The sequence below is a fragment of the Melanotaenia boesemani genome, chromosome 2, assembly GCF_017639745.1.
Source record: "Melanotaenia boesemani isolate fMelBoe1 chromosome 2, fMelBoe1.pri, whole genome shotgun sequence".
Classification (NCBI taxonomy): domain Eukaryota; kingdom Metazoa; phylum Chordata; class Actinopteri; order Atheriniformes; family Melanotaeniidae; genus Melanotaenia; species Melanotaenia boesemani.
In genome coordinates this window covers 21,842,673-21,867,367 of record NC_055683.1, presented here as the reverse complement: position 1 = coordinate 21,867,367, position 24,695 = coordinate 21,842,673, and the positions used below count along the sequence as shown (strand labels likewise).

The following is a 24,695-nucleotide window of genomic DNA, read 5'->3' as shown; positions in this document are numbered from 1 at the left end:
CACACTACTGTTCCTGAGAAATTGTTACCAATAAAAGCAAAAGCGCTCAGGGGTGCCAGGGATCTAGCAGTCTTAAGGGTTAAAATAAACACCCTTTTGAGCTGGACTGAAATTTACAGCTGACAACATGGGTAATTAATAGGAGGAAAGTTTATGGTCAAATAAATCAGAAATTTGGTTGTTTGGCCACAGTGAACACCTGTGGCTGAACATTTCACCAACTGTTACACATAATGATGGCGCTAGATTCATGCTGGGAGGTTGATTTGCTGTGAGAGGAACTGCTGGTTTGCACTAAATGGATTAAATAATGTGGAAGACTTAACAATTAGGAAAAGGTTAGCTAACGCTGGCTAAAACATTCCGTATACTTGTGTCAGCCCTAATAGTATATGGATTATTGTAAATAGTTTGATCTCTTACTGGAAACCAACAAATTATTACCAATGCTATGAAGAAAAGAGGTCAAATAAATGACCAGAAATTCTGCCAGAAGCTTGTCGATGGCCATCTAATCTTAGTGTAACTTGCCGAAGCTCATTTTATCATGACATGTCTACGTTGACCATGTCAGAACCAAAAACCCAATATTACCTTAACATTCAGATTCCTGATGGGCTTCCACATGTAAACTTGTGACTGGAACTGCAACCTTATTTGCCAGCCATCACTGCACACACTGTACACATTCATGCATCAGTTAAACTCAGATTTATTTGTCATTTTTGCAGAACGTAAATCCAGCTCTGCAGTCAGCTCATGGCAGGCCCACGCACATCTCAATGTGTGGCTGATAGCTTTGGTGCAGAAATCTGGAGTCATGCTGGCGCTAAATATAGACAGAGGTTTTATGTAAGCTGAGGTGAATCATTCCATTCCACACATTTCAGCACATTTACTCACACGTTGAACAAATGACATGGCACAGGTGGAAAAAAAAAACAAAAGAATGTATTTAAAACCCTCAATATTAATTATTTAAAATGGCTTTATTTTACTGACAATGTAGCACATGCTTGCTGTCTGCTTACTGAAATGACATTTACATAAATTAAAGTGTACATTTGTATATTTGTGTGTGCTTGTGTTCCTCCAGGGCTCTCTATCAGTAATTTTAACGCAATAATCAAGACCTGAATATGATTGATTGGATGTGTGTTGATAGGCTGGATCCTCACCCTTCTGGTGATTGGTACACAAAACACTCCCTTTCTAATATTTTTATGAGACTTACGAAGCGTACAGATTTGCTGCCCTCAACTCTTTTCAAACATGTCGGTCAGTGGGGCTTATACATTACATGTTATGCTATGAGGATATGAGGATTACCATATGTTTCAACGGAGTCAGCGCTGGAAGACAGTCTCGAGCCAAGCTAAAATTATCTAAGTGGATAAACACAGCCTTGGATATTGATCATGTCTGCCACAAAATAACAAAGACAGGAAGTGTTAAAATTAGTTATTTCCAATTAAGAATGTGGGAGGAGGGATGAGTTTGAGCCAGGAAGAAGAGGAGAATGTGTAAGATCGCTCAGCAGAGAAAGAAGAACCATTAAGTGGTGGAAGGGAAAAATGAAAACACAAGGGACAAAGAAAGAGGGGGTGGAGGATCAAGTAAGAGATTGTGAGGTCAGTAAAAGAAGAAAGGGACTTGTAGCATTATACTGTGTACTGGATTATACTTCACTGTCTTCTTTACTCACTTGACTTTGAGAAAATAAAAATGCTTGATGACAAAAAAGTTTCTTAGCCCTTTCAAATATATAGCGTCTATAGTGTAGGTAATTTCAAGACTGTTGGGATGGGTTCAGTAAATAAGACATCTTACTTTTATTCCTAGCTTATGATTTAAAGGGGGTATATCCATATATCTGAGTAGACAGAATAATTTAGGCAGAGAGCAGCAGAATTAGTTGCTTTTGGGAGCCAACATTTGACTTGAAGTGATCTTAAAATAAAGCAATGCTGACACCTACTGGGTAAAATGACTGCTCACTACATGAATTTTTTTCTTTCTTTTTAAATTAAGCCACCTAATACAGGCACAATTTAAGAGGGGTGTTTTACATATTGTAACATATGGTTATTTTATATGGTTTGTATGTTGTTAATGGGATATAGGCTTTACAGCAAGCTTTATTTATTTCAGGAGATGAGGCCTTTGTTTAGAGCTCTTCCTAAACAAACACTTGAATTCTAAACACCATTCAGTGCTTTATTAACTTGCAAGAAGCCTGCAATTTATGTGTAGATCAAGTGCTTTGAAGTATTTGATTGTGCAGAAATTAAATAATGAAGTGTGATACTAAGTTGTCTAGCCAGATGTTTCCTCATGACTTGGAAGCTGGACCAGGATACACCACCTTGCAACCATTCAGCTTTTGGAGAAGGTTAAAGCAGATCAAAGGAGTTGTTGTTTTCACACACGTGTATTTTAGATTAAGTACAAAGGTAATAGCTACAATATTATATCCATCTCACTCATCATTAGCACACTGTGTTGGGTTTCCAAAGGCATCCATCTTTCCCCCACAGTGTGTCTTCTCAGGAAGCAAAGCAGGGGATATCTTACAAAGCGGATAACAATGTGTAGCCTGTTGTTGGGTTTTCCTTCTGGGCCACCGTAGCCAGGAGTAAGTCCCCACATTTCCAAATTTTACAAATTTGTTATGTTTATAAAAGCATGATTAAACAGCTGTTTGCACGCTGTTTGGTCTGCTGCATCACTGTAGTGATGTGCCATCCCGCCACAGCTGTTTTGTTCCGTTTCTCTGTTCAGCAGTGAGAGGTTTTCCGGAGGTTGATTGGCCACCTGGGCTTTGGAGACTGGTGGTCAGGGCTTTACCCGTGCTTGCAGCTTCCCCATGTGGCTTTCTTTTTAATTAGCATGTTTTTGTTGTGTTGTATTCTGGAGAGTCATGGCTGGGGTGAGGGCCTAACCCCAGTAGATTTTATTCCATTGTCTGCAGCTGCAATCATCCTTGCTACCATTATTTATTTATTTATTTGTTTTTACTTCTTTTTTAAATGCATTTTATTATTTTCTAAACATTTTTTGTGCTTTTGATTTTACCTCATTTAAATAGTAAATTCTGCTTTTAATATTGTGAATTTAAAATAAAACTGAAATCCTGAGGGAACACCTTGTCTCTGCTCATCATGTACCATGTGCTTTGTCCTTGGGAGTTTTTACCTGAACATATTATTCCTGGCATTGCCACAGGGCTGATTTTAACATGATGGATTATACCGTGTAGCCTGCCACTACATCTAGAGACACAGAACATGTCAAAACCTTGATACAGCAGATGAAGCTCGTCTGGTGAAATTTGAACTGAATTCTTGAAAATGTCTGACTTACACGCTATCACTGCAGGCTCCATAGAAAACTTTTCTTTAAGGTGTTAAACATTAGCCAAAAGATGAGAACCTTTAACAGAAGAAAAAATTTTATACAGTACAGGACAGAGATTATATGTCACAAACAGCAACATTTCATTTAGGAGGAAAAATTGCTTTATGTTTTAGAAAAGAAAGTTTAGAGACACCTTGTTTCTTTTTTGTTTGTTTGTTTGTTTTTTTTAATGGACATGCTTTAATAGACGCTGTTACAGGTAAGCAATATTCTCAGTTACAAAGTTGGAATGTCAAAGAAAAAAAATTATTATAGAGCACTTGAAAGCATCTCAGTAAAACATATGACATCCCAGGTGGCTCTTTCCAGCTGTACTATGTAAACTGTAAAGTCACAACTCTGTTTGACTTCATTCGGTTTTCTTTTCAGTCAGAAATTACATCAAGCACACAGAGAAGTCACATTACTTGCTGTATAAATTTAGATTTGTTAAAATTTATTTAGCTGTGTTAGGCTTCTTTTTACTTCTCTACTTTTTTTTTTTGTAACTGTGTGGTTACTTTGATCTGATTTCAATATACTAAATTCCTGCAGATTAGGACAACATGTACACTACCGAGAATGGGACAACTTTACCATTAAATCCAATAGGAAAGTTTTCCAAAACTTAGTTTTGGTAGTGAAGTGTTAAGCAATAAAATTTAGCACTGCATAGATTCAGAAATGTGAATATTTAGGGCAAATTGGGCAATATTTTATCTGTTGCCAGATAAACAAATAAAGCATAGAGAGTAAGGCAAAATGAGAATTTCCATCCTGAGGTACAATGGCGGATGGAGGTTTAGATGATCTCGAAGCTTTTGATGCGAGCGTTCCCATCGATGCTGATGACAGAGTATTTCTCTGCTCCCAGGCGGTTAGGGAAGTGGATTGTGGAGCCGTCTGATAAAGTCACCACAAACTCAGTAGGTGTGAATTCAATGACGACCTAAGCGGTAGAAAGAGACAAGAAAAACATAAAAGCAAAGTTATTAATAATGATCTCCTCATAGAAGTTTTGAATCTTGACTTTTGATGCTAATATTGGGTTAACAATAATACCTGAAACAGTGTTATCAGAGGCGCATTAGTCAAGTTTATTAGTCAATCTTTTTGAAAGGTAGCAGTATAGGCTACACTTCAGTAGTAGTTGTCCTGTTTGAATACAAATTTCAAGATGGAAAAGAGCAAGTGTGTGGGTTTCAACAAGAGGAAAGTGGAGGGCTCTTATAGAGTCATGTGGGTTTATTATGTCACAACAAATAGCTGGTAAGGCATTTCCGCCATCCCCCATCCTTAAAAATGGATAAAAAGTGAGTGTATAACCTTTTGGCATATTGGTGGAAGTAATTTAATTCTTTATTTTTACCTTGTCCACATGCCTTTTTGTATTTACTAAGAATCAGCAATGAAAACAGAAATCACAAACCAAGGGAAAGAGCCATGGAAAAGACCAGAAACCTCAAAGCACACATAGAGAGGAAGACTCGGCACGCACTCTCACCTTGAACTCTTCTCCTTGTTGGAAAGGAAAGCATTCCTCTCGTTGCTCCTCACACCAGTTGCCCCCTTCAAATGAATTGCAGACGACTGTATTTTCATCTCCGTGGGCGTTAAAACGGGGGTTGAGGTGAAATGTGATATCCTGCTCATCTGGGCCAACATTCAGAGCAAAGCTAAAGTGAGCAAAACACAAATGCTTATCAGATTTTAGTTAAATTCTTTACATTTAAGGCAATATAATATATTTATTTATTGAAAGCTCAGAGTTAAGTTTAAAGAATCATAGTGTGAACAAGTGAACAGAATAAAAGAGAAGGAAAATGTGTCATACTTTAACTTCCTGCCCTACTTATCTTTTCTGATGTAACTGAGGGGAAACTTGACTGAAAAAAAGCTCTGTTGTTTCCATGAAAACACAATTATAGTCTTGATTTCAGAGTCTACACTACCGGTCATATGTTTTGGGAAACTTTCTGATTGGATTTATGGGGAACTTGTTCCGCACTTAGTATTAATAGTCACATGTCACATCAGCAACTTTTTCATAACTCATGATCAGACTGATTTCAGAATATATGCCAATAACTGTTAAATGAAATAAACAGGCAGTTATACAGGTTAGGACTTACTCTGTAGCATCAGGTTTAGCTACTCCAACAACAGTCAGGGTTTGTCCAGATTTGAAGGACATGTTCTTTATGATCATACCCTGTGCAAACACAGAAGGATGGGGTTAGTGATACAGAATCATCATCACTGCAACAGTAACAGTATCACTGTGAGCTAATGCGACTAACATGTATTATATCTAATGAGCTATAATAGCAGATTCAGGCTGAAAAAAAAGCCCTGATGCTTGTCTTGAATAATGTGCCAATCTTCACTTCTCCCTTACAAACAGCAGAATGTGTGTTTGCAATTAGACTCTCATTGACCAGCTGGGCAAATTTTCCAGCTCCTTTTTGTCCTGTGGTTGCCAAGGACATTTTCATGCTTGCCCAATTTGGCAGAGGCTGAAATGTTGAAAGGAGATTTGGGGTGATTTTTTTTTTTTTTTTATCTCATTTGAGTAATATTTTCCTCTGTTAAATAAAGGATGGAAACAAAAAAAGTGGAATAGCCTGAGCACAGCATGTATTCTCAGTTCAGCAGTTACTATGCACATGGAGAGGAATGTTGGGCTGTGTCAAGAGGAACTTGTACTTAAGCAATCGGTCGTCACATTGCAGAATTTAAATTTTGAAAGTGGGTAAAAAGCGAAATATTATCAAGAAAACAAGTACAAAAAGATGCAATTGAGGATTTGTAATGGTTAACCTTATAGTTAGATGTGTGTTAGAGAACAATATTATCAAACACTGTAAATAAAACTAATAAAAAAAATCATGCATCTTAATTTTTTTTACTACTTTTAAGAAATTATTGCAATCATGGCCCATTTTAATAGACAAGAGTAAAACTTTTGTGCAAAAGGTGCAGCTTTTAAGGAAATCCTATCTAATGTTGATCTTATGTTAAAGTCAACAAGATACCAAACATTCCCACTAAGGATAAATTTGAAGACTTTAAAAGGATCTTCAGACAAAACGTTCTTAGTCAAACAGTAAAATGTGCTGATAACATGAAACATGTTCAAATAGTGCAACATTACAGCTGACTGCAGAACATGAGAAGATAAATCTGGAGAAAAAAATGCTACCTAAAAACATAGAATGACATGGGTTCGACATTCTTTCCACATTAGAGTCCGTGTGTAAAATGCATGTGTAATAGATGTCACTTGTGCTTGAAGTGTGTGGTTATGGGTTGAGGTCAGAGGTGACACATACCCTGCATCTCTAAGGGTTTCTGCATGCTGTATTGTTTAAGTCATGCGCCCTCATTAGAGCTTTTATTGACATAATGACAACATGTGGCTGCCAACCTACTTAATATGGCTAATAAGTTTAGGATGACTCATATAATTAGCACAAATAAATGAATGATCAAAATAAATAATTGTACTCAAACTGTCATCCTGCTGCAATTTCTTCCCTTACACATTGTAACTGTATATCAAACAACAGCCTCTTAGGACTCGGTCATACAAACAGGAGAATCATAATTTTGTTACATCTATTCTGGTCTCAACATTATTACTTGATTTCATTTTATTCTCTAATATAATTTAAGTCACTGCAACATTTTCCAAAAGTGTTTACCCCTGGGGCCAGCAAAAATCTGGAATGGGACAAGGCTTTCATTGTAATCTGCTGAGTTTATGAACTCAAAGAGACCATAATGCATTTTTCCTGTTTTTTTTACTTCTGATGCGAAAAAAATGGGATGTGGCTGGTTTAGTTAAAAGGTAACAACTGTGGAAGTGCACTGTGATGAATAGTTTGCCCATAAAAGGTAATCAAAGGAATAAATTGAACTAAAGCCTCCAAAAGTAGAATAAAAGTTACATTCGATGAGCTGCATTAGTTGCAGCTCATCTCAGCTGTTTCTATTGCATCAGCTTGGAAAATATAGCTAGCACCAGCTGTCAGTGTCACATTTAAACCATGCCCTATGGTTGTCCTTATCAGTCATGAAATACACAGGAGTGAAAGCAATGCAAATGTGCTGTTTGTAAAATATATATATATATATCTATACTTACTTTCATCATCTTTGCAGATATAATTAGTCCAGTACAGCAGAGAAGAAATGAGGGTGCTGCAGGGCCTCGCCTCCCAGTCTGCACCCTGACTCATGACTTTATAGAGTGTGGGAGGTTCCTTTAGCCTGAGTGACACTCCACACTGCAAATACAAGAGTGCCATTGCTGCAGAGCAACTAGCTGATTATAAGTAGAGTTACAGATCATGGTCAACTAACCAAGTGGTTAACAAGTGAGTGTGGTTAATCAGAGATTGATTATTTATTGACTTCAGACCGTTACTTTGCACGCTGGTAGATTTGAGTCTGTCCGTGAGAGGGAACATTGCCCAGAGCAGCTGACAAAAATAGAAATGCATTTGTTGCCAGGGAGACAGCTAAATATTTACATATATACATGTATATATACATGAATTTCCCTGCAAAGGGATTAATAAAGTATTTTTCATTCATTCATTCATTCATTTAGCCCAGGCTGCAGCCTTAATGTCCACTTACTGTATATAGCTTAACTTACAGTAAGATCACATTGTAGCACTTAAACTCAACCTGACTGCAGAGTAAGTAAAGTTTATTAAGGAAGGGATAAAAGCCTAAGTAAAAAGTCACAATGTTAGATCCTGAATTGTTTGGATTTCTGACTCAAAGGCAACAATTATCGACACTTACAGCTGCTGACGCACAGCTGACACTACTTCCTGTGACTGAAAGAGGAGAGGAGGCGCATACTTGGATCACAGTGCATCACAAATTACATTGTAAATTACATTAAAATCACATGGAGCAACTCTTCTTCTACAGTTTGTCCTCTTTCATGTGATGCAATGATAGGATTATGAGTAAATGGTCTGCCCTGGAATGTGCACATTAAAATCTGCCTTGCAGTCATTTAACATTAATAACATTTTTTTATGTTACCTCTATGAACAGAGGTTTTTTTCCTGCAGGAGCTTCTTCTTTGGGTGGTACTTTAAAATAAATGCTTCTTGATGAAAATATTAAATGGTTTTCTTATTTATTGTTGACAGTGCTGACATAAAGGTTCCAAAATGGCTTAAATTTGTTTATTGTGGTGATGGAAAACTTGTGGAGTCTGAAAGAAATTAAAATTTTGATGGCTGGTTATTTTGCTAGTTTAGTAGGATGAAAATCTGCACATGAGAGTCTGTAAAAGTATTAAATGAACACTGTTGGCCTAGAAGATAAGATGAGGTTTTCAAAAGGTTAACTTAGGTTATCACACTTTTATTCACCAGGGGAGCCTTCTTTTACTTAGTTCTCTCCCTCAGGTGTTTGTCTCATTATCTAAAGCCCACCCATGACCCTCCCTGTGATCATCATTCACCCATTCAACTTTCCTTCCTTTTCTTCCTCAATCATTCATCCATATTCCCCATTCCTCAAGCCCTTTCTCTCTCCTTCATCCATTCGTTTATCATTCCACATTCCTCAACCCCTTCCCTCACCATCATCTTTATTCTACTCCCACTCGATGCTCTCCATCCTCCATTTTCCTTTTTTTTTATCCTTACAGCCGCTTTGCCTCCTCCATTCCTCTCTCTGTAATTAATATGCGTCCCACGCCTATTACCCTTCTTATTTAGGTACCATCTGGGCTATAAAGCCAGGGTCACTGACGTCATGAGACGGGACCCCCATCTTGAGTCTTGTCCACCTAGCATGTTATCATGGCGACCCACTTCATAAACCTCATCAACCTGGTCCTACCATCAATCTACATCAAATAACTAAATTCACATTGTTGTGGTAAGCAAACAGCCCTGAATGAATATTGATCTTGTATAAGAAGTGTTAAAGTGGGTTATTCCCAGTTAAAATGTGGAAGGAGGGATCTGCCTGATAGAAGAGAAGATACAAAGAGAACAGAGAATGAAAGTAGGGGAAGTAAAAAATGTGGGAAGCAGAGAAAGCATGAACACAGCAATGCTGACATCTAGAGGTTTGCATGGGTAATTGCTGCATGTCCTTTATTTTTCATTTTTTAATATTTGAATTAAGCAACGTGGTCTTGCAGAAGTCAAAGAACAAACAAATAAATAAATATTTAGCCATTTTTGGGGCCAAATACATCCTGGTTTAATCTAAAGTTACATCCACACAGAAACTAAGCAATTTCATAAAAAAAAAAAATGTACAGGCAACAGCTTTTCCACAATGATGTGCATCTACACAATTTCAGTGAAAAAGCTGTAGTGTCAATGTCAGGTCTGTAAGTGGCACTGCAATGCTGCCACATAAATACTCCAAAACCTGAGAAGAAGAACTCAGCATAATCACCAGCATAAAAAAAGGACCAGAAAAAGGAAGATCTGAGCTCAGGCTTTTGCATGGACATGGTTGTAGTTTTGGCACTGGCTTAGTTCTTGAGTCTCAGAACCTTGGTGCTTTTTGGTGACCTGGTCCCACATTCACATCAGTTTAATCAGAACCACAGTGGGTTGACTTTACTCTGTAGAAGCAAACATCATCAGCTTGGAGGGTTAGACAAGAAAGTTGACAGTTGAGGTGTCAGGCTCTCTTTGTAACCCACCAAAATAAAAAATAAATAAATAAATAATAACAACAGTTAGATGTTAGGATGTCGGCACAAGCTCATATAAATCACCTAACAACATTTTTATCAGTTGCCAGGCAACATTACAACACAGCAAAGTTCAGGATTTGCTCAAAATCAGTGATTTTACAACCTTTTTCTGAGCCAGAGAACCACCTGTATCTACATCCCCTACCACCCTCACCATTAAAATGGTGAGGTTACGTACACTCTTCAGGTTTTATTTTTTATCATTTGACATTTGCCCTTTAGATCTGTAAAATATTATTAGTCAGATTTTCCACACATCCATGTTCACTAGGGAGTAATCTGATGACATAAATCAGATGCGCCTTTCTATCATAGAGAAAGATATCTAGTGTTTGCTTGATCCAGAGGCAGCTTAGAAGCCACACAGCCTATGTGCATTCCATGGTATGTTGATATGAAGTAGGCCTACCTGTTTCAAATCATAGACTTTTACGTGTAATAGTAATGTTGATGAATAAGGTTGTCATATTTTAACCAGTGTTACTGTATAATGTTTTGATGTTATACAGTAACAATAAGCTTGACATACTATTCCATTCAGCCTTGAACATCTGGTTCTATGTACCAGATGTTCAAGGCTGGCCTCACAAAGATTGTGCCAGAAAATACCACAAATATCTCATTGATGACTCTTTCCACTGTGGATACACAGATATAAATGGCCGCCCAAGATAGAACATCATTTACTGGTTAAATCTATGTGTATTATGTCACATAATAATTCCAGAATTTAAAGTAGTAAATAAAAAAAAGAAAAAACATGAACACTTCGCTGACACATTAACCCTGCACTTCTCTAAGGAAGCCATCATGAATGTTTTATGTTTTTTTTTTTGTTTGTTTGTTTGTTTGTTTTATTTTAACACAGTGACAAAATGTCAGCTTGGGAGAGCTACTAACTCCAAATTTTAGCTGTTTTCACAAGTAATGTGTAAAAAAGTATCTTTCTATGGTCTAAAATCATGTCCTGTAAAGGCAATATGAGTCCTAGAAGAGTTTGAAGTTATAGTCCAAGTTTTTAACCATTTTTATCTGCACCACAGATGCTGTTGAGAAAGGAGGGATTCTGACAGTATTTTTCAGGGATCAGATTAAGGTAACTGTCATTATATCAGATACAGATAACCCTGCCAAATTGTGAATTGCTTTAGCACTACATCCCCTCTTTGTACTTTAACAACTCTACAACAACACCTGTTTCTCCGTTTGATTCACTGTTGACACATTGTGAAACACTGCTACTGCTCTTTGATCTTTCTTACAGATAATTAAATCCATTTACATATGGCTGCACTGATGCTTTAGTACTTTATGGGAGGCCTTTTAAACCAGAAAAATATAAGAATTGTAACTGTTAGTGTAAAAGAAACACACATTTACTCTTCACTAAAACCTGGTTTTGCCTTTCCGTTTGAGAATGTTTCCCATCCATTATGCATTCAACTTACTGTAACCCAATAAACACTATTTTGCATCTGTGATTATCTTTAAACAATTATGTTACATTAATTCAAATAAATATAAAACCATAAATTCAAATATCAAAAAGCATAATCAGCTGTTATATTTATGATCACTCACCATTTTATCCAGTTTAAATGCAACAATCATCAACTTGTTTGTCTAATGAGCTGACTTTCGACAACCAACATGGCGGACGCCATGATGTATCGCAGCAATGGCCTGAGGCGGTGGGTGTAATGTAAGACCATTGCTGTGTCCCAATTCATCGTCTACACACTACGGAGCGCACAGGCTACATAAGCCAGAGTTTTTCCTACATAGTTTGTGCACTACGAAGTGTATAGACTAAGACTGTGATACAAATATTATAGAGAGCACTAAGTCTGTGACACTTGAGTAGTATCGTACCCAACAAAACTACTCAGGTAGCAGTTTAGTGACTAACAGCTTTGTCTGGGTTGTTTGACAGATGCATTTTTCCTCTGCAGTCTGTCATTATATACTAGATTTGACCTTGAGTATTCTTCCTTTTACTTCATGAGGACAATGACCAGATAGAAGAAAAGCACTTGTTCCTTAGGTGCAAAGTATCAACCCAACCATAACTCAACACCTGAGTCATGCAAAAGCCACTCAGCTTCTCAGAAACATTTCAATATAAATGTGGAGTACAGGTATGACCAAGCATGTCTCTCTCTGTACTTATATTTCTTCAAAACAGCTATACAGTCTGTACGAGGTTTATAGAGGTGAAGTACAGTAGCATTGCTGTGGCTTTTAACCAGCAACAATTGACACTGATGAAGGAATTATGTGATGAATATTGTGATATGTCTTGTATTGTGATATATCTTAATAACAGTAAACTGTTTTTATATCATTGTGCAGTTTCATAAAGAGTAGCTTGACTGGACAAGGAGGAGATTTTCAGGATGAATTTATTGTATGCTTTGAGATAATTTCACAAGTAAGCATAATACAATAACTAATATGTCAAAGTCAATTTTTTAATAGAGGGAATGTGAAGCAGCTCAAAGAAAACCCAATTACACTGATCGCAGTTACTCTCAAATGTAAAGCTAAAATGGCTTGAAGCAACTGTGCAACACATTGTTTATTTTAATTTTAGGTATTTATAAGCAATACGTATCATAATTGATTGACATTTAGAGTTTGCACCTTGAGCTTAATCTTGATTCAGGTTTACATGATCTCAAGACTTTTGATGCGAGCGTCCCCCGTGAAGCTGAAGAACGAGTATTTTTGTGACCCCAGGCGGTTTGGGAAGCGGATCATGGATCCATCAGATAAAATCACCAAAAACCCGGTAGCGGTGAAGATGGTGATGATCTAAGAGGGACAGAGAAAAGGAGAATAAAGTAATCTGTGATAAAGTTGTTAACATATTTGGAGCATGACATCCAGTATTTTTTAAACAGCACAAGGCCAAAGTGAAAAGCAGAAACACAGTAACTAATTAAAAAAAAAAAAAAAAAAAAAGAACAATAAGAAAAAGGTATGGAACAAATGACGCATGTCTAACAGGAAGCTCACAGTTTTCACACCTTGAACTGATTTCCTTTACGAAAGGGAAAGCTTCTTTCGCGGCACTCCTGGCCCCATGAGCCACCCTGGTTAGAGTTGCAGACAACCACATTTGCATCTCCACCATAAGAAAAACGGGGATTGATGTGCAGTGTGAGGTATTGTTCACTGTGGCCAATATTCACAGCAAACCTACAATTGTCAAAACACAAAGATTTGTTAGATTGTTATTTTTCACGTTTAAGACAGTATAAAAAATAAAAATAAAAAACTGAGGCAGCAGCAGCAGTAGCTCTGTGGTTGGTACCACTAATCCCTATCTGTCTGTTGAGGAGAAGTTAAAAAGCTGCTAGCTGTCTACAGGATGAAGAAGCAAACAGGAAAGAGAATGATCACAGTTAAACTTTCAATTCTTCACTTATTTTATCTGATAAAACAAAGGAAAAGAAACTGAAAATGAAGAGAAGCATGTCCTGTTCAAAATGTAGAAATATGGTTTTGTCTCATTTACCTTGTTGCATCTTCTTCAGCTACTCCAACAACAGTCAGAGTTTGTCCAACTTTGAAGGACATGTTGTTTATGATCATACCCTGTGAAAAAATAAAAGAGAAGGTTGGTGATACATTAAGCTATTGTGAGGTACAACAATTAAACATTGCTGCATCTGTTATTTCGGCTGCAGATAAACCTCAGTTTAAACAAAACATGGAATATTCCTAAAATAATAGAAATTCATCAATAAAGTTGATGGAAAAAGTTTCAAAAGACTTGAAGTGTTGTGTTACGCTCAGTGACTTTTATTGATGTTTCACCTGAATACATAAAAAACAACTATAAATAGATTTATTCTGGTGCTTGTTAAAAATATATAAACAAACTTTAACCAAAATTATTTTTTTTATAAAACACAAAAATTGAACAGCTTTGAAAACATGAGCTACAACAGTCCATATCACTAAAAAAACACACACACAAAGATAATAATAATAATAATAATAATAATAATAGCCATATCTGTCAAAACTATACTTACATTTGTCATGGCTGCAGGTGTAGAACAGTTTGTCAAGTGCAAGTGACAGTAAATGAAAATCTGCAACGCCGTGCCTTTATGTCTGCACCCTGACAGACATGTGGGAGGCCTCTCATGGGAGCTAGATTTTAAACAGGAAATGAAAACGGTTCAATTGCGTTAAAGAAATGACTGCAGAAATCAGTGAACTGAGAACGATTAGTTTTAACTTGTTCAGAGGTATTTGAACAGATTACTAACTTATGGTCACAGAACTTAAAAACCAATTCCTAATCTTTTCAGTAAGATGTACGAACTTCATCATTTAACCTCACCTGTTAAGAAAACTTGCATCACACATGTGTATTTTACTTTCAGGATTGACATTGATGTACTTCTCCATTTCAGGCCTGATGCAGCATGACAAGTTTTAAAGATGCTTATCATCAGAGAAGAACTCTCACACCTGTTTTTTCTTAGCCTCCTCGCTGTTATGAAAGGACTCCTCAGAGACAGAAGGCAGATGAACAGACTTTATTTATACAATGGCTAACAAGGGAATCATCTTACTTAAGACAGGCAGCAGGAGGGCTGACTGGAGATCCAAGGTGCAGGAGAAGATTGGTCCATGAAGGTATGAACTACCTTCAGAGCAACCTTCACTTACCATTTCTTCATTTAGTTTTTGTTTCTCTCTCTTTCGGCTACAAAGAGTACAGAACCCATACAAGCAGAATCGATGCAGATTATCTTAATCTGCTTATAGCAAAAATTGGTATTGGTGTTACTAGAATCAGCTACAGATGACTGATTGTAAACTAATTTATTGCCAGTTGTTCTGCAATTAATTACTTCACTACCTACATAAACCTGTCGTAGACTCTTTCTACTCATCATAAGGGCGGTTCCTTTTGGTGAGAAACATCCTTCCACATTACAAACCTTTTGGGCTGGTTGCGAGCTGCGGAAACCCTCATTTTAGAGGTTTTATTATAAAACAGTAGTGAAGTTAGAAGTAACAATGTTTAATATCAATGGGGGCGACGTGGCTCAGTGGATAGAGTGGTCGTCCTGTAGCCCAAGGGTTGCCCGATCCTCGGCCTATCGAGCTCATGTCGAGGTGTCTCTAAGCAAGACACCGAACCCCAAATTGCTCCTGATGGGTTGTGGTTAGTGCCTTGCATGGCAGCTTCTGCCATCAGTGTGTGAATGTGTGTGTGAATGGGTGAATGTGATGTATATACAGAATACAGACCATTTACCACTTACCAATGGGGTGGTTGGGTGTACAGCAGGGCGTATATAAACTCAGAAACAGAGCCCCTCCTTTCACTCCATCGTAAAACTCATTCACCCTTCATCCAGTCAATCATTCAGACTCCCAATCTGACCTTTTCTTCCTGTGTATTGATCCTACCAAGTTATCACATTACTCCTGAACTCTGGTCCAGATCATGACAATCTATTCTTGTGAAATCATCTGGCTTTATTCTATGGAGCCGAATCAGGGTCATAATGTTTGTTCATTTAAAAAAATACATATTTGAAATTGATAAAAATGTAAGTTGAAATTGAAAGTGAAAGTGACGCAGGTTGGATACCTTTTGCATATGTGGCACTCCCTTATTTTCTAGTTAATACACTGAACAAAGTAATTCAGTAATAATTATAAGACAGCCCTTTTTCAAGGTCAGGTATGTTTATAAGTATCAAATTAGACTCAAATGTTCCTCTAATAGGAGTTAATTATCAGACTGTCTTATTTATTATTCATTATGGTCTTAAAGTTGAATTATTCTCCTCATTTCATTTATTTAAAAATGATAGTAGATAATTTGTTAACATTACAGTTTTGGGGGTCTGGTGCATTTAGTTTTCAAGATAATGCAGTGACAGTATTATCATCATAATCTTGAAATTACAAGGAATCAAGTGATACCAAATATGTCACAATTGATCTCTGAGAAAGAACTAAAATATCAATACAAAATTGAACTGTCTTTGTCACGAGGTCCATTAAAATAAAGTGACTTGCAGTAACAGCTGATCTGGTAAAGCCTTCATTAGGAGTTCATACAAAAAACAAAATAAGTATCAAACTGTAACTTTAGATGTACAAAGGCGTGTCACTGGGGTGGTTACCTCAAAAGTACGGCTTTTGTATACTCAACAGTGGCAAATTATATGTACCCTAATTTGTACCTTATAAAGACCAGTAATGTACCTCTAGTGGTCTTGTTGTACCTTAAGTTAAAGCGGGAAAATGCCTGTCTCCCACCACAGGCCAAGACAGAGATAAATTTTCATCATAACATTCACATGTCACTGACAACTCTCTTTTTCTTTGTTGCTTTTTCCTAACTAGGGCTAACATTTAGAAGAAACAGCACATATTTGTACCATTGACTACTAAGGCACAGAAATGTATCTTTCAGGCTCTTAAAAGGGTACACATACTTACCTTGAGGTCCAGTTGTTAGCTCAGCTAGATTTGTAAAGATAGATTGTACTATATATATATATATATATATATATATATATATATATATATATATATATCAGAAAAGAAATTTAATTTTTCATTTTAAAAATAAACCTTATAACTTCTGATTAGAACACCACTCTCCTTTGTTCAGACAGTAGACAATAATGAAAGTGTTGTCCTCGCAATAAGACTTTTCTGACACAACATCTGGAAAAGGTCCTTTTTTCTGTATGCCATTTGTTTGAACTGTAGAGCAATGTAATAATTTAATATTTGCAACATATAGTTGAGAAAATGTTTTCTAAATTAAACCAGGATTGTCTCCTTGTGTCAGGTTATATTTTGTATTATGTTTTGTAAGCTTAAATTCAGGTTATCATGTTGACTGCGACTTCTAAGTAACTGGCGTAACTACACACTTCTGAAATTATCATCTCAGTGAACTATAAGATTTGATATATGGACGCTGGCATGTTCAGACATGTTCTCTTAAAATTAGTTCATAGTCTAAAAAGGACATTACATCTGCCGTTTTACCATTGCATCAACAGTAGTTCAGGAGTATTACAAGGTGATTACAACATTACCACCCTCCTCTCGGCCCCACTAACCTGCGGAAAACTGGCCCTACTTATAATAATATGGGCCACCCCCTCACTGTTATTGGTCCGCTGCTAACATATTCACAGGAAAATGTACACTATTGGTGAATAAAACGTTAAAACATACGTTTACTCACACACCCCTTATTAATATTGATGAGGTGGTGGCAGTTCTTTGATTAAATGGCTTGAATGCAAAGTACCGGCTTTAAAAGAGGTCGTTTTTATTGTAATATTGGTGAATGTGAAGGCTAGAGCGCTAACTACTTTATCCCCATGTGTAGCTAATGCTAGTAAACAAACGTTAGCTTGCAGAGCTTGCGGTTAGTGTGTGCCATCACAACAATTGCATTGCCTGAAATTATAGTATTGCAAAGTTGGCGTAGAAATGGCATCGATAGCAGCGGCGCACGAGCCAGGCATAACATCCGGCTCCGTTCCGCTGTCTGATGCTTTGGTCCCTGCGAGCATATTCGCTCCAGACCGAGGAGGATGTGGCGACGATCCCGGGGATGAGTGCTTCGAGGATGGGGACATGGCCAATGGTGAGCCTGAGGATCGTGGGATTGACTGCAGCAGCAAGGTAAAGCTAGGCCTAGACATTATAGCGCTGCCAAGCTAACACCCGCTTGTCGCTCCTCTGGATGAATGAATGGATGAAAATATGAACACACCTCCTGCATTTTGATGTGTATTTATTAAACATACTCATACTGTGGCTGTTAAAGACCATGTGTATGGCACTGTTTATATTGCTGACTTCCTGAGTTCAGGGTTGCCTTGCCGAATCCGATGTTAAATAAAATAGCTGTGGCTAAAGCTAGCCATGGCTGATGCTTGAGCGGGTAACCTAAAACAGCGCTAACATAAGTTGCGTTTCTAAGCAGACTGCACCATAAACTACTTCTTGACATGCAACGACATGTGGAGATTATGGTAACAAGAGCTGTTGTTGTAGATCTAAAATACTAACTTATCATAGTCTATTAACATCTATACACAAACACGGGGACTGATGACACACAACAATAAACCGTGGTCAGGTTGTCCTGCTGAACCACTACCAGCAGCACCAGACCGTGCAACCTCTATGAGCAGCTGGAAGTTGTTATTATATACAGAAACTCTTTAAATGAGTCAAAGTTTCATTGTGATGTAATCTTTGACGTTTGGGTGTAAGCCAGACAGCAATCAAGTTAATTCCCGGAAGCTTCAAATTACACATTGCAGTGGTGCTATGTATCCCATAATCAAATTGCAAAGTGTTGCATCAGGAAGGGAGAACCTTATTGACTTACTGTATTGATAACTTTTTCAATAAAGTTTTTTATGGATGTTAGGTATACCAAAAGTGTATTTAGTTGGCGTCTAGCATATTGAATCTTGATAATATTTTGTAGCACCATCATTTTACCCCTAAATGCACATATTTTAGCATTAATCTCATAGTAATGACACCATTATAACCATGTTTTCCAGGGAGATCCTTTAGCTGATGGGTCAAAGTAAAATAAAATTTTAAAAAGTACAGATACACTATCAAATGATAATTGTCTTTAAAAAAAACTTAATTCGAACTCATAAGACTTGTCCAAAAGCATGTAAGAAGGCAGTAACATTTTACAGTCATTTAGGAGATGCTTTTATCCAAAGCGACTTACATTTGAGAGTAAGAACAACACTAGTAAGAATTTTAGGCTTGTTTAGCTAGAGTTATGAGTGTAATTTAAACTAGCAACCAAAAGCAGTTTCAACAGTGGTGCAGTTTGACATGGAGTTTTTGGGCCACATCACCATGGTTGATAGTATTGTGTTAATGAGTAACACTGGGGTATTTCATGGGAAGAGAGACAGCTGTGTATATAAAGAGCATTTTTTGAACCTACCATCCCCTTATACATTTTCCTTCTGGCTTTTATTTGAATATTAGACATCGTTGCAGTGGATAAAGTATGTCCTGACATCATTGTCTGTTTTAAAAAACACCACACCTGATAAAATCCCACGATTAACTTTTTCTCCTTGTCTTCTCTGATCCCTGGAACCTAACAGCTTGCACTTGTTAGCCCAAATGGAGAGCAGTATGACTCGTTACTCCGGCAGCTTCAGGACAGAATGGAGGAGGGCTGTGGAGAGACCATCTATGTGCTTGGGGTGGGCTCTGGTAAGAAACACACAGCTCTTCTGTACATGATAGTGTAATCACCATGTGCAGTTACAACACAGCTATTGTTCCCCTCCTGGGTAGATGGTGGTGACTGGGGTCTGGATGAGAAAGATATGGAGGCCTCGGTAGCCACGGTGCATTCTCTGTGTGAGCAGCTGGACGCTGATCTTATCCCTCTAAGAGAGCGCAATGAGGCTGCTGGGTTGGTGCGTGACTATTTGATTCGGAGGCGTGTGGGTGAGCTAGACTTCCTGGAGGTCAGGTTAGTAGTCAAGTGGTAATAACTGCAACCCAGTACCAAATTCCAGTCACAGTGTCAGAGTTTTCTAACTTTTAAGAGTTCTGAAACACTTTCTTCTACTGTTTGCATTTGGACATTAGATAATAATTACTCGCCCTCAGATAGCACTTTTCAGATGGTATTTTGCCCTTCAGGGTTGCAGTGGTGGGGAATGTGGATGCCGGTAAGAGCACCCTGCTGGGAGTGTTGACGCATGGCGAGCTGGACAATGGCAGGGGCTTTGCCCGCCAGAAACTTTTCAGACACAAGCATGAGATGGAGAGTGGCAGGACCAGCAGCGTGGGCAATGACATCCTGGGGTTTGACCAGGAAGGGCAGGTGAGGGAGAGGTCTGCTGTCTACACTGCTTATAAAAAGAAATATTTATTAGTGGGATAAAAAATTTAAAATTTTTGTTTCTATGATTAATTTTTGTTCAATACAATGAAATGTTGGACACATTAAACAGAGAGGTAAAAAATGGGGGGGTTAACTGCAATATGTCTTTAGGAGCATCAATGGTCCTGCCTTTAGTAAAAAAATAAACTGTTCAAGGTGACATGAAGAGTCGTAAAAGTAATTTTGTGTACTATCCTTGAGGCGTTATACTTTCAGCCTGTTGGAACATATATAACTACTTAACGTGTTTCATATCTCATGTACATAAAGTTCATGATATGCTTTGTGTCTACTTCCAGGTGGTCAACAAACCAGACAGTCATGGAGGAAGCCTGGACTGGACCAAAATCTGTGAGAAGTCCTCAAAAGTCATTACCTTTATAGACTTGGCCGGCCATGAGAAATACCTTAAGACCACTGTGTTTGGGATGACGGGACACCTTCCAGATTTCTGCATGCTCATGGTTAGAAAGGGGGAGGCTGTGTTTGCAGGCAAAAGAACAGCCTCTATAAGGCTGTCTTTGTATTTTAATTTATATCGCAAGTATATCAATACATTTTTCTCCCCCTCTTCCTTTCCAGGTTGGCAGTAATGCAGGTATTGTGGGAATGACCAAAGAGCATTTGGGTCTTGCTTTAGCTCTGAATGTGCCCGTATTTGTAGTAGTAACCAAGATAGACATGTGTCCAGCCAACATCTTACAAGGTTAGTTTTCTGTAACGAACTCTTAGCTATTCTAAGCAATATATTAAGGACTTTGTGCTGAATTGTTGTGGTCTTGCTTTCTTTCTATCAGAGACTTTGAAGCTGCTCCAGAGGCTACTAAAGTCTCCCGGCTGCAGAAAGATTCCTGTCCTGGTGCAGAACAAGGATGATGTCATAGTTGCAGCTTCAAACTTCAGTTCAGAGAGGTCACCGAGTTAGTCCCAGCTACATATTGGATTAGAAAGGAAAAGCTTAATTGTAACATGTCTGTTTTTGTTTTTCCAGGATGTGCCCCATCTTTCAGATCTCCAATGTGACCGGAGAGAACATGGACTTGCTAAAAATGTTTCTCAACCTGCTCTCCTCCAGGACATCCTACAGGGACGATCAGCCTGCTGAGTTTCAGATAGATGACACCTACTCTGTACCGGTACTCTGAGCACTGATGAACTCCTATCACTACATGTATTTTACTATGTAAATTAAACCAATGTTACTAAAAAAATGTTCACTAAACTAGCAAACTACTGGTGATGCTTTGTTTATGTCTCAGGGAGTGGGAACTGTGGTATCAGGAACTACTTTGCGTGGACTCATACGGTTGAATGATACCATGCTTCTGGGCCCAGATCCTCTCGGGAGCTTCATCCCCATCGCTGTTAAATCAATCCACCGCAAGAGAATGCCTGTGAAGGAGGTTCGAGGTGGCCAGACTGCCTCTTTTGCTCTCAAAAAGGTAGGAGAAAACTGTCTCACAGTGCCATCTACAGGGAATTGTAGGGATTGTAGGGATGTTGGTCATCAGTACAAATCAGCTAAATAAATCATATTAAACCCTTAAGAAGCTAAACAGATAAAACATTTAACACCATTAAACAGTTTTAATAATAGGTTACAATATTCTGACAATGATCAAATGCAGTGATCAGATAAACGATCCTCTTTTACATGACACTTCACCAAAAAAGACAAGATCTAAGTTCATTCCCAAAGAAGCAAGTATATCTAACTCTACTATCCAAAAACCTTCACGTTTTCTGGCTACCTTCTCATCTGGAAACTGGACCTCCTCAGTTCCACTACCCCAAATTGAGGTTCTAGGACGTTTCATACAACATCAAAGAACATCTGGTTGTCATTCTCTCTCCATAAATATCCATTACAGCCTTAGAATTATCTCCATTGCACAGCAGGGTGGCCAGAAAAATATTTTGTTGTTACTGCCTATAATTTTATATTTGACCTTCAACTTGTATGCTTTTTTTTAAAAAAAAAAAAAAGATCAAGCGCTCCTCCATCAGGAAAGGCATGGTGATGGTGTCCCCGAGGTTGAGTCCCCAGGCAACTTGGGAGTTTGAGGCTGAGATCCTCGTGTTGCATCATCCTACGACGATATCCCCCAGATACCAGGCCATGGGTGGGTAATAGTGACACAGTAGAGAACGTGTGTCAAGGATAAATTGGGAAAAACATGGATCTGTGGGTTTCAGCTGTAGTACACTACACTAAAGCTGTACAGTGACTACATTTGTTAGAAGTAGAGCTCAGTTTGTCTCCACTAACAAACTGTAGTCTTTCTGTCTCTGATGAATAACATGTTCATATTGCAGTTTATCAGTTTGAAGTGTACAGTAATTAATCTTCCACCTGTTTCTATTTTGTCTCTACAACTGGCAGTCCACTGCGGCAGTATAAGGCAGACAGCCACCATCTTGTCCATGAACAGAGACTGCTTACGGACAGGGGACAAGGCTTCGGTTCACTTCCGCTTCATCAAAACACCTGAATATCTGCACTGCGACCAGCGGCTGGTGTTCAGGGAGGGGCGCACCAAGGCTGTGGGAACCATCACTAAGGTAGAAAAACCATGTGGATTTTGTAGTGTTTCCATGCTGGAACTTTCTCATGTCACGCTACAGATTAGAACTGAGGATTGTGTCAGATCTTAATACTCTAATTGGTGGTTTTCCTATTCACAAGTGGTAGTTTCTACTGAGAGAAGTCCTGCTGCTTCTGAGGTATTCTGAGGCAATTTTAAAATAGCAATTTATGGCATTGTGTCTCAGAAACTTTTCTCTTATCCTTTTCAGAGCATATTCTAGACATTTATCATTTAAAAAATAGTTCTTTAAGGCTCAAATACTGATTCATATACTTTACAGTTGCTGCAGTCCACCAATAATATGCCGTCAAACTCCAAACCTCCACAAATCAAAATGCAGTCCACAAAAAAGACGCCTCTCCGAAAAGAGGACGGTACCATGGCAACTGGTGACGATGCAGCAACAATAGCACAGCCAACAGGCCCAAACACATCGCAACTGGTGAGTCAATAATGATGTTAAAACATACTGCACGTGTCAGGGAGAACTCTTCCTGTGTTTCTTTGGATTTCTGGCCTTGTAGAAAGTAGCTCCAACATTGCTGATCTGTTTTAACTATTCAACTTCTGTCACCCCCCCCCGCCCCACCCCATCTTATCAAACATGTTATGTTTTGATATTTTTTTTATCCATCCCAAACTCAAACTTTGTCCCACCACATCACTCCTTTACACTCTCTCCCCTCTCCTTTGCTTGCGTGGCTGGCTTCTAAAGGGAGAGGGAGATGATGACCCTCAAATAAAGGAGGGCAACAAAGAGAACAAGGTAAAATGTGTTGGTGAAATAGGAGTAAGAAAATTACAGTGGTGCTCAAACTGAAAGATTGAGTCAAACAGCTGGTGTAACAACTTGGAAGTATATATATTTTGTTAAAAGTTAAATGTACGTGTCCATTTTGCAACACCTAATCCGTCGTCTTTGTCCTTTCTAGCCAAAGTCTGGAGGTGGTGGAAGGAGACGAGGTGGACAGAGGCACAAAGGAAAAGGCCAGAACAGCAGCACTAACTCGACAGCACCGCCTTCCTCATCGGGGTTAGGAAACTGCTGAGTTGCTGTTGTCTTCTTGCAAATCTCCCACTCTTTCATTCCACACATCATGAAGGATAGAGATGTTTGGAGCAAGATAATCTTACTCCTTTGCCTTTTTTACACCAGGTCATTTATTTATTTTTTGTGAACGAGGTAAACCTCAAACCAAAAGCATACACCTTGTCTGCATTTAATGTCAGCTGCCTTTACTATGTGGAATTATTTTGGATGAGGTTGAAACAGTCCTATGGTAGGAGAGAGGGAGGCTAAACATAAAAAAAGGGTCTAGTACCAATATGAGCAGCTATATGTTAAACTCCCTCATGCATTCCATGTATCTGCATCAATTAAAACAATTCTATTTATACTGAAAATGTACATTAGCTGTTAGCTGTATGGATTGGAAAGATGACGCTGTACGAAATGTATGCAAATCACAAATGAATGTAGCAGAGGGCACAAAGTGATTTAAACTAAGATATATGGAAAGTATTAGCTGTGGCATTTACTAATGATCAGTAATTTATTTGGCACATGCAGAATGTTTACTCGTGGATGATTGAACTCTTTTGACCATATCTCACCTTCGCTCTTAGACTCAGTAGTATCCGTCATGCTTCCATTATCAGTTCATGTACACTCCTTACAACAATAGTGTTTGTACAAATACAGATTATTTCTCACTTAATGCTAATGATTATAATGAAATACTTGCTACTCTAGTACCCCAAGCAGTCAAGCATTATGGCCTGTTGTTGTTTACATGTTGTGACATTTTAAAAACACACTGCTGCAAAACTAGGACTATGAATAAACACAGTTTACTGAACATTTTAACAGTGCTGCGTTTTCAGTTTGTGCCCTTTAAGAAAAAGTTTAGTGGGCATCACAGCCACCATCCAAGATGAAACGTACAAGATACACGAATACATCAGGAAGGTGGCCCCAAGGGATGAAGCAGTAAGTGAATGTCTC

General features: G+C 38.2%; 3 protein-coding genes across 4 annotated transcripts; 1 reads left to right on the top strand and 2 right to left on the bottom strand.

The window, feature by feature from the left end:
• Positions 1–3,566: 3,566 nt before the first annotated feature.
• On the bottom strand, positions 3,567–7,632 carry LOC121650689 (beta-galactoside-binding lectin-like). Its single transcript, XM_042002343.1, has 4 exons — positions 7,544–7,632; positions 5,529–5,608; positions 4,901–5,072; positions 3,567–4,345 (listed from the first exon to the last, which is right to left on the bottom strand). The coding sequence occupies exons 1-4, from the start codon at positions 7,550–7,552 to the stop codon at positions 4,199–4,201; spliced, it is 408 nt and encodes a 135-aa protein (XP_041858277.1). The 5' UTR covers positions 7,553–7,632; the 3' UTR covers positions 3,567–4,198.
• Positions 7,633–12,531: 4,899 nt separating this feature from the next.
• On the bottom strand, positions 12,532–14,587 carry LOC121650682 (beta-galactoside-binding lectin-like). Its single transcript, XM_042002332.1, has 5 exons — positions 14,505–14,587; positions 14,191–14,311; positions 13,668–13,747; positions 13,177–13,348; positions 12,532–12,961 (listed from the first exon to the last, which is right to left on the bottom strand). The coding sequence occupies exons 1-5, from the start codon at positions 14,570–14,572 to the stop codon at positions 12,815–12,817; spliced, it is 588 nt and encodes a 195-aa protein (XP_041858266.1). The 5' UTR covers positions 14,573–14,587; the 3' UTR covers positions 12,532–12,814.
• Positions 14,588–17,407: 2,820 nt separating this feature from the next.
• gtpbp1 (GTP binding protein 1) lies at positions 17,408–24,549 on the top strand. Of its 2 annotated transcripts, XM_042002310.1 has the most exons (14): positions 17,408–17,839; positions 19,309–19,420; positions 19,505–19,685; positions 19,859–20,042; positions 20,402–20,566; positions 20,685–20,808; positions 20,900–21,014; positions 21,094–21,238; positions 21,362–21,544; positions 22,090–22,225; positions 22,486–22,664; positions 22,971–23,132; positions 23,406–23,456; positions 23,623–24,549. In XM_042002310.1, exons 1-14 carry the CDS (start codon positions 17,645–17,647, stop codon positions 23,737–23,739), a joined length of 2,049 nt encoding a protein of 682 aa, XP_041858244.1. In that variant the 5' UTR covers positions 17,408–17,644; the 3' UTR covers positions 23,740–24,549. The 2 variants fall into 2 exon arrangements, with proteins under 2 accessions (XP_041858244.1, XP_041858252.1); XM_042002318.1 differs by lacking the exon at positions 23,406–23,456.
• The last annotated feature ends 146 nt before the right edge of the window (positions 24,550–24,695 follow it).

Bases quoted from the DNA above. Each gene is read 5' to 3' on its own strand.
- LOC121650682 (XM_042002332.1), bottom strand. From the start codon at position 14,572: ATGGAGAAGTACATCAATGTCAATCCTGAAAGTAAAATACACATGTGT. The intron at 13,748-14,190 runs GTAAGTATAGTT...ATTTTTTCACAG, and splicing joins CACCTGCAGCCATGACAAAT to GGTATGATCATAAACAACAT. The intron at 12,962-13,176 runs GTGTGAAAACTG...TGTCCCTCTTAG, and splicing joins GTAAAGGAAATCAGTTCAAG to ATCATCACCATCTTCACCGC.
- LOC121650689 (XM_042002343.1), bottom strand. The intron at 5,073-5,528 runs GTAAGTCCTAAC...TGCTCACTTTAG, and splicing joins GCTAAACCTGATGCTACAGA to CTTTGCTCTGAATGTTGGCC. The intron at 4,346-4,900 runs GTGAGAGTGCGT...TCTACCGCTTAG, and splicing joins AACAAGGAGAAGAGTTCAAG to GTCGTCATTGAATTCACACC.
- gtpbp1 (XM_042002310.1), top strand. From the start codon at position 17,645: ATGGCATCGATAGCAGCGGCGCACGAGCCAGGCATAACATCCGGCTCC. The intron at 19,686-19,858 runs GTTAGTAGTCAA...TTTGCCCTTCAG, and splicing joins CTAGACTTCCTGGAGGTCAG to GGTTGCAGTGGTGGGGAATG. The intron at 20,043-20,401 runs GTGAGGGAGAGG...GTCTACTTCCAG, and splicing joins GGTTTGACCAGGAAGGGCAG to GTGGTCAACAAACCAGACAG.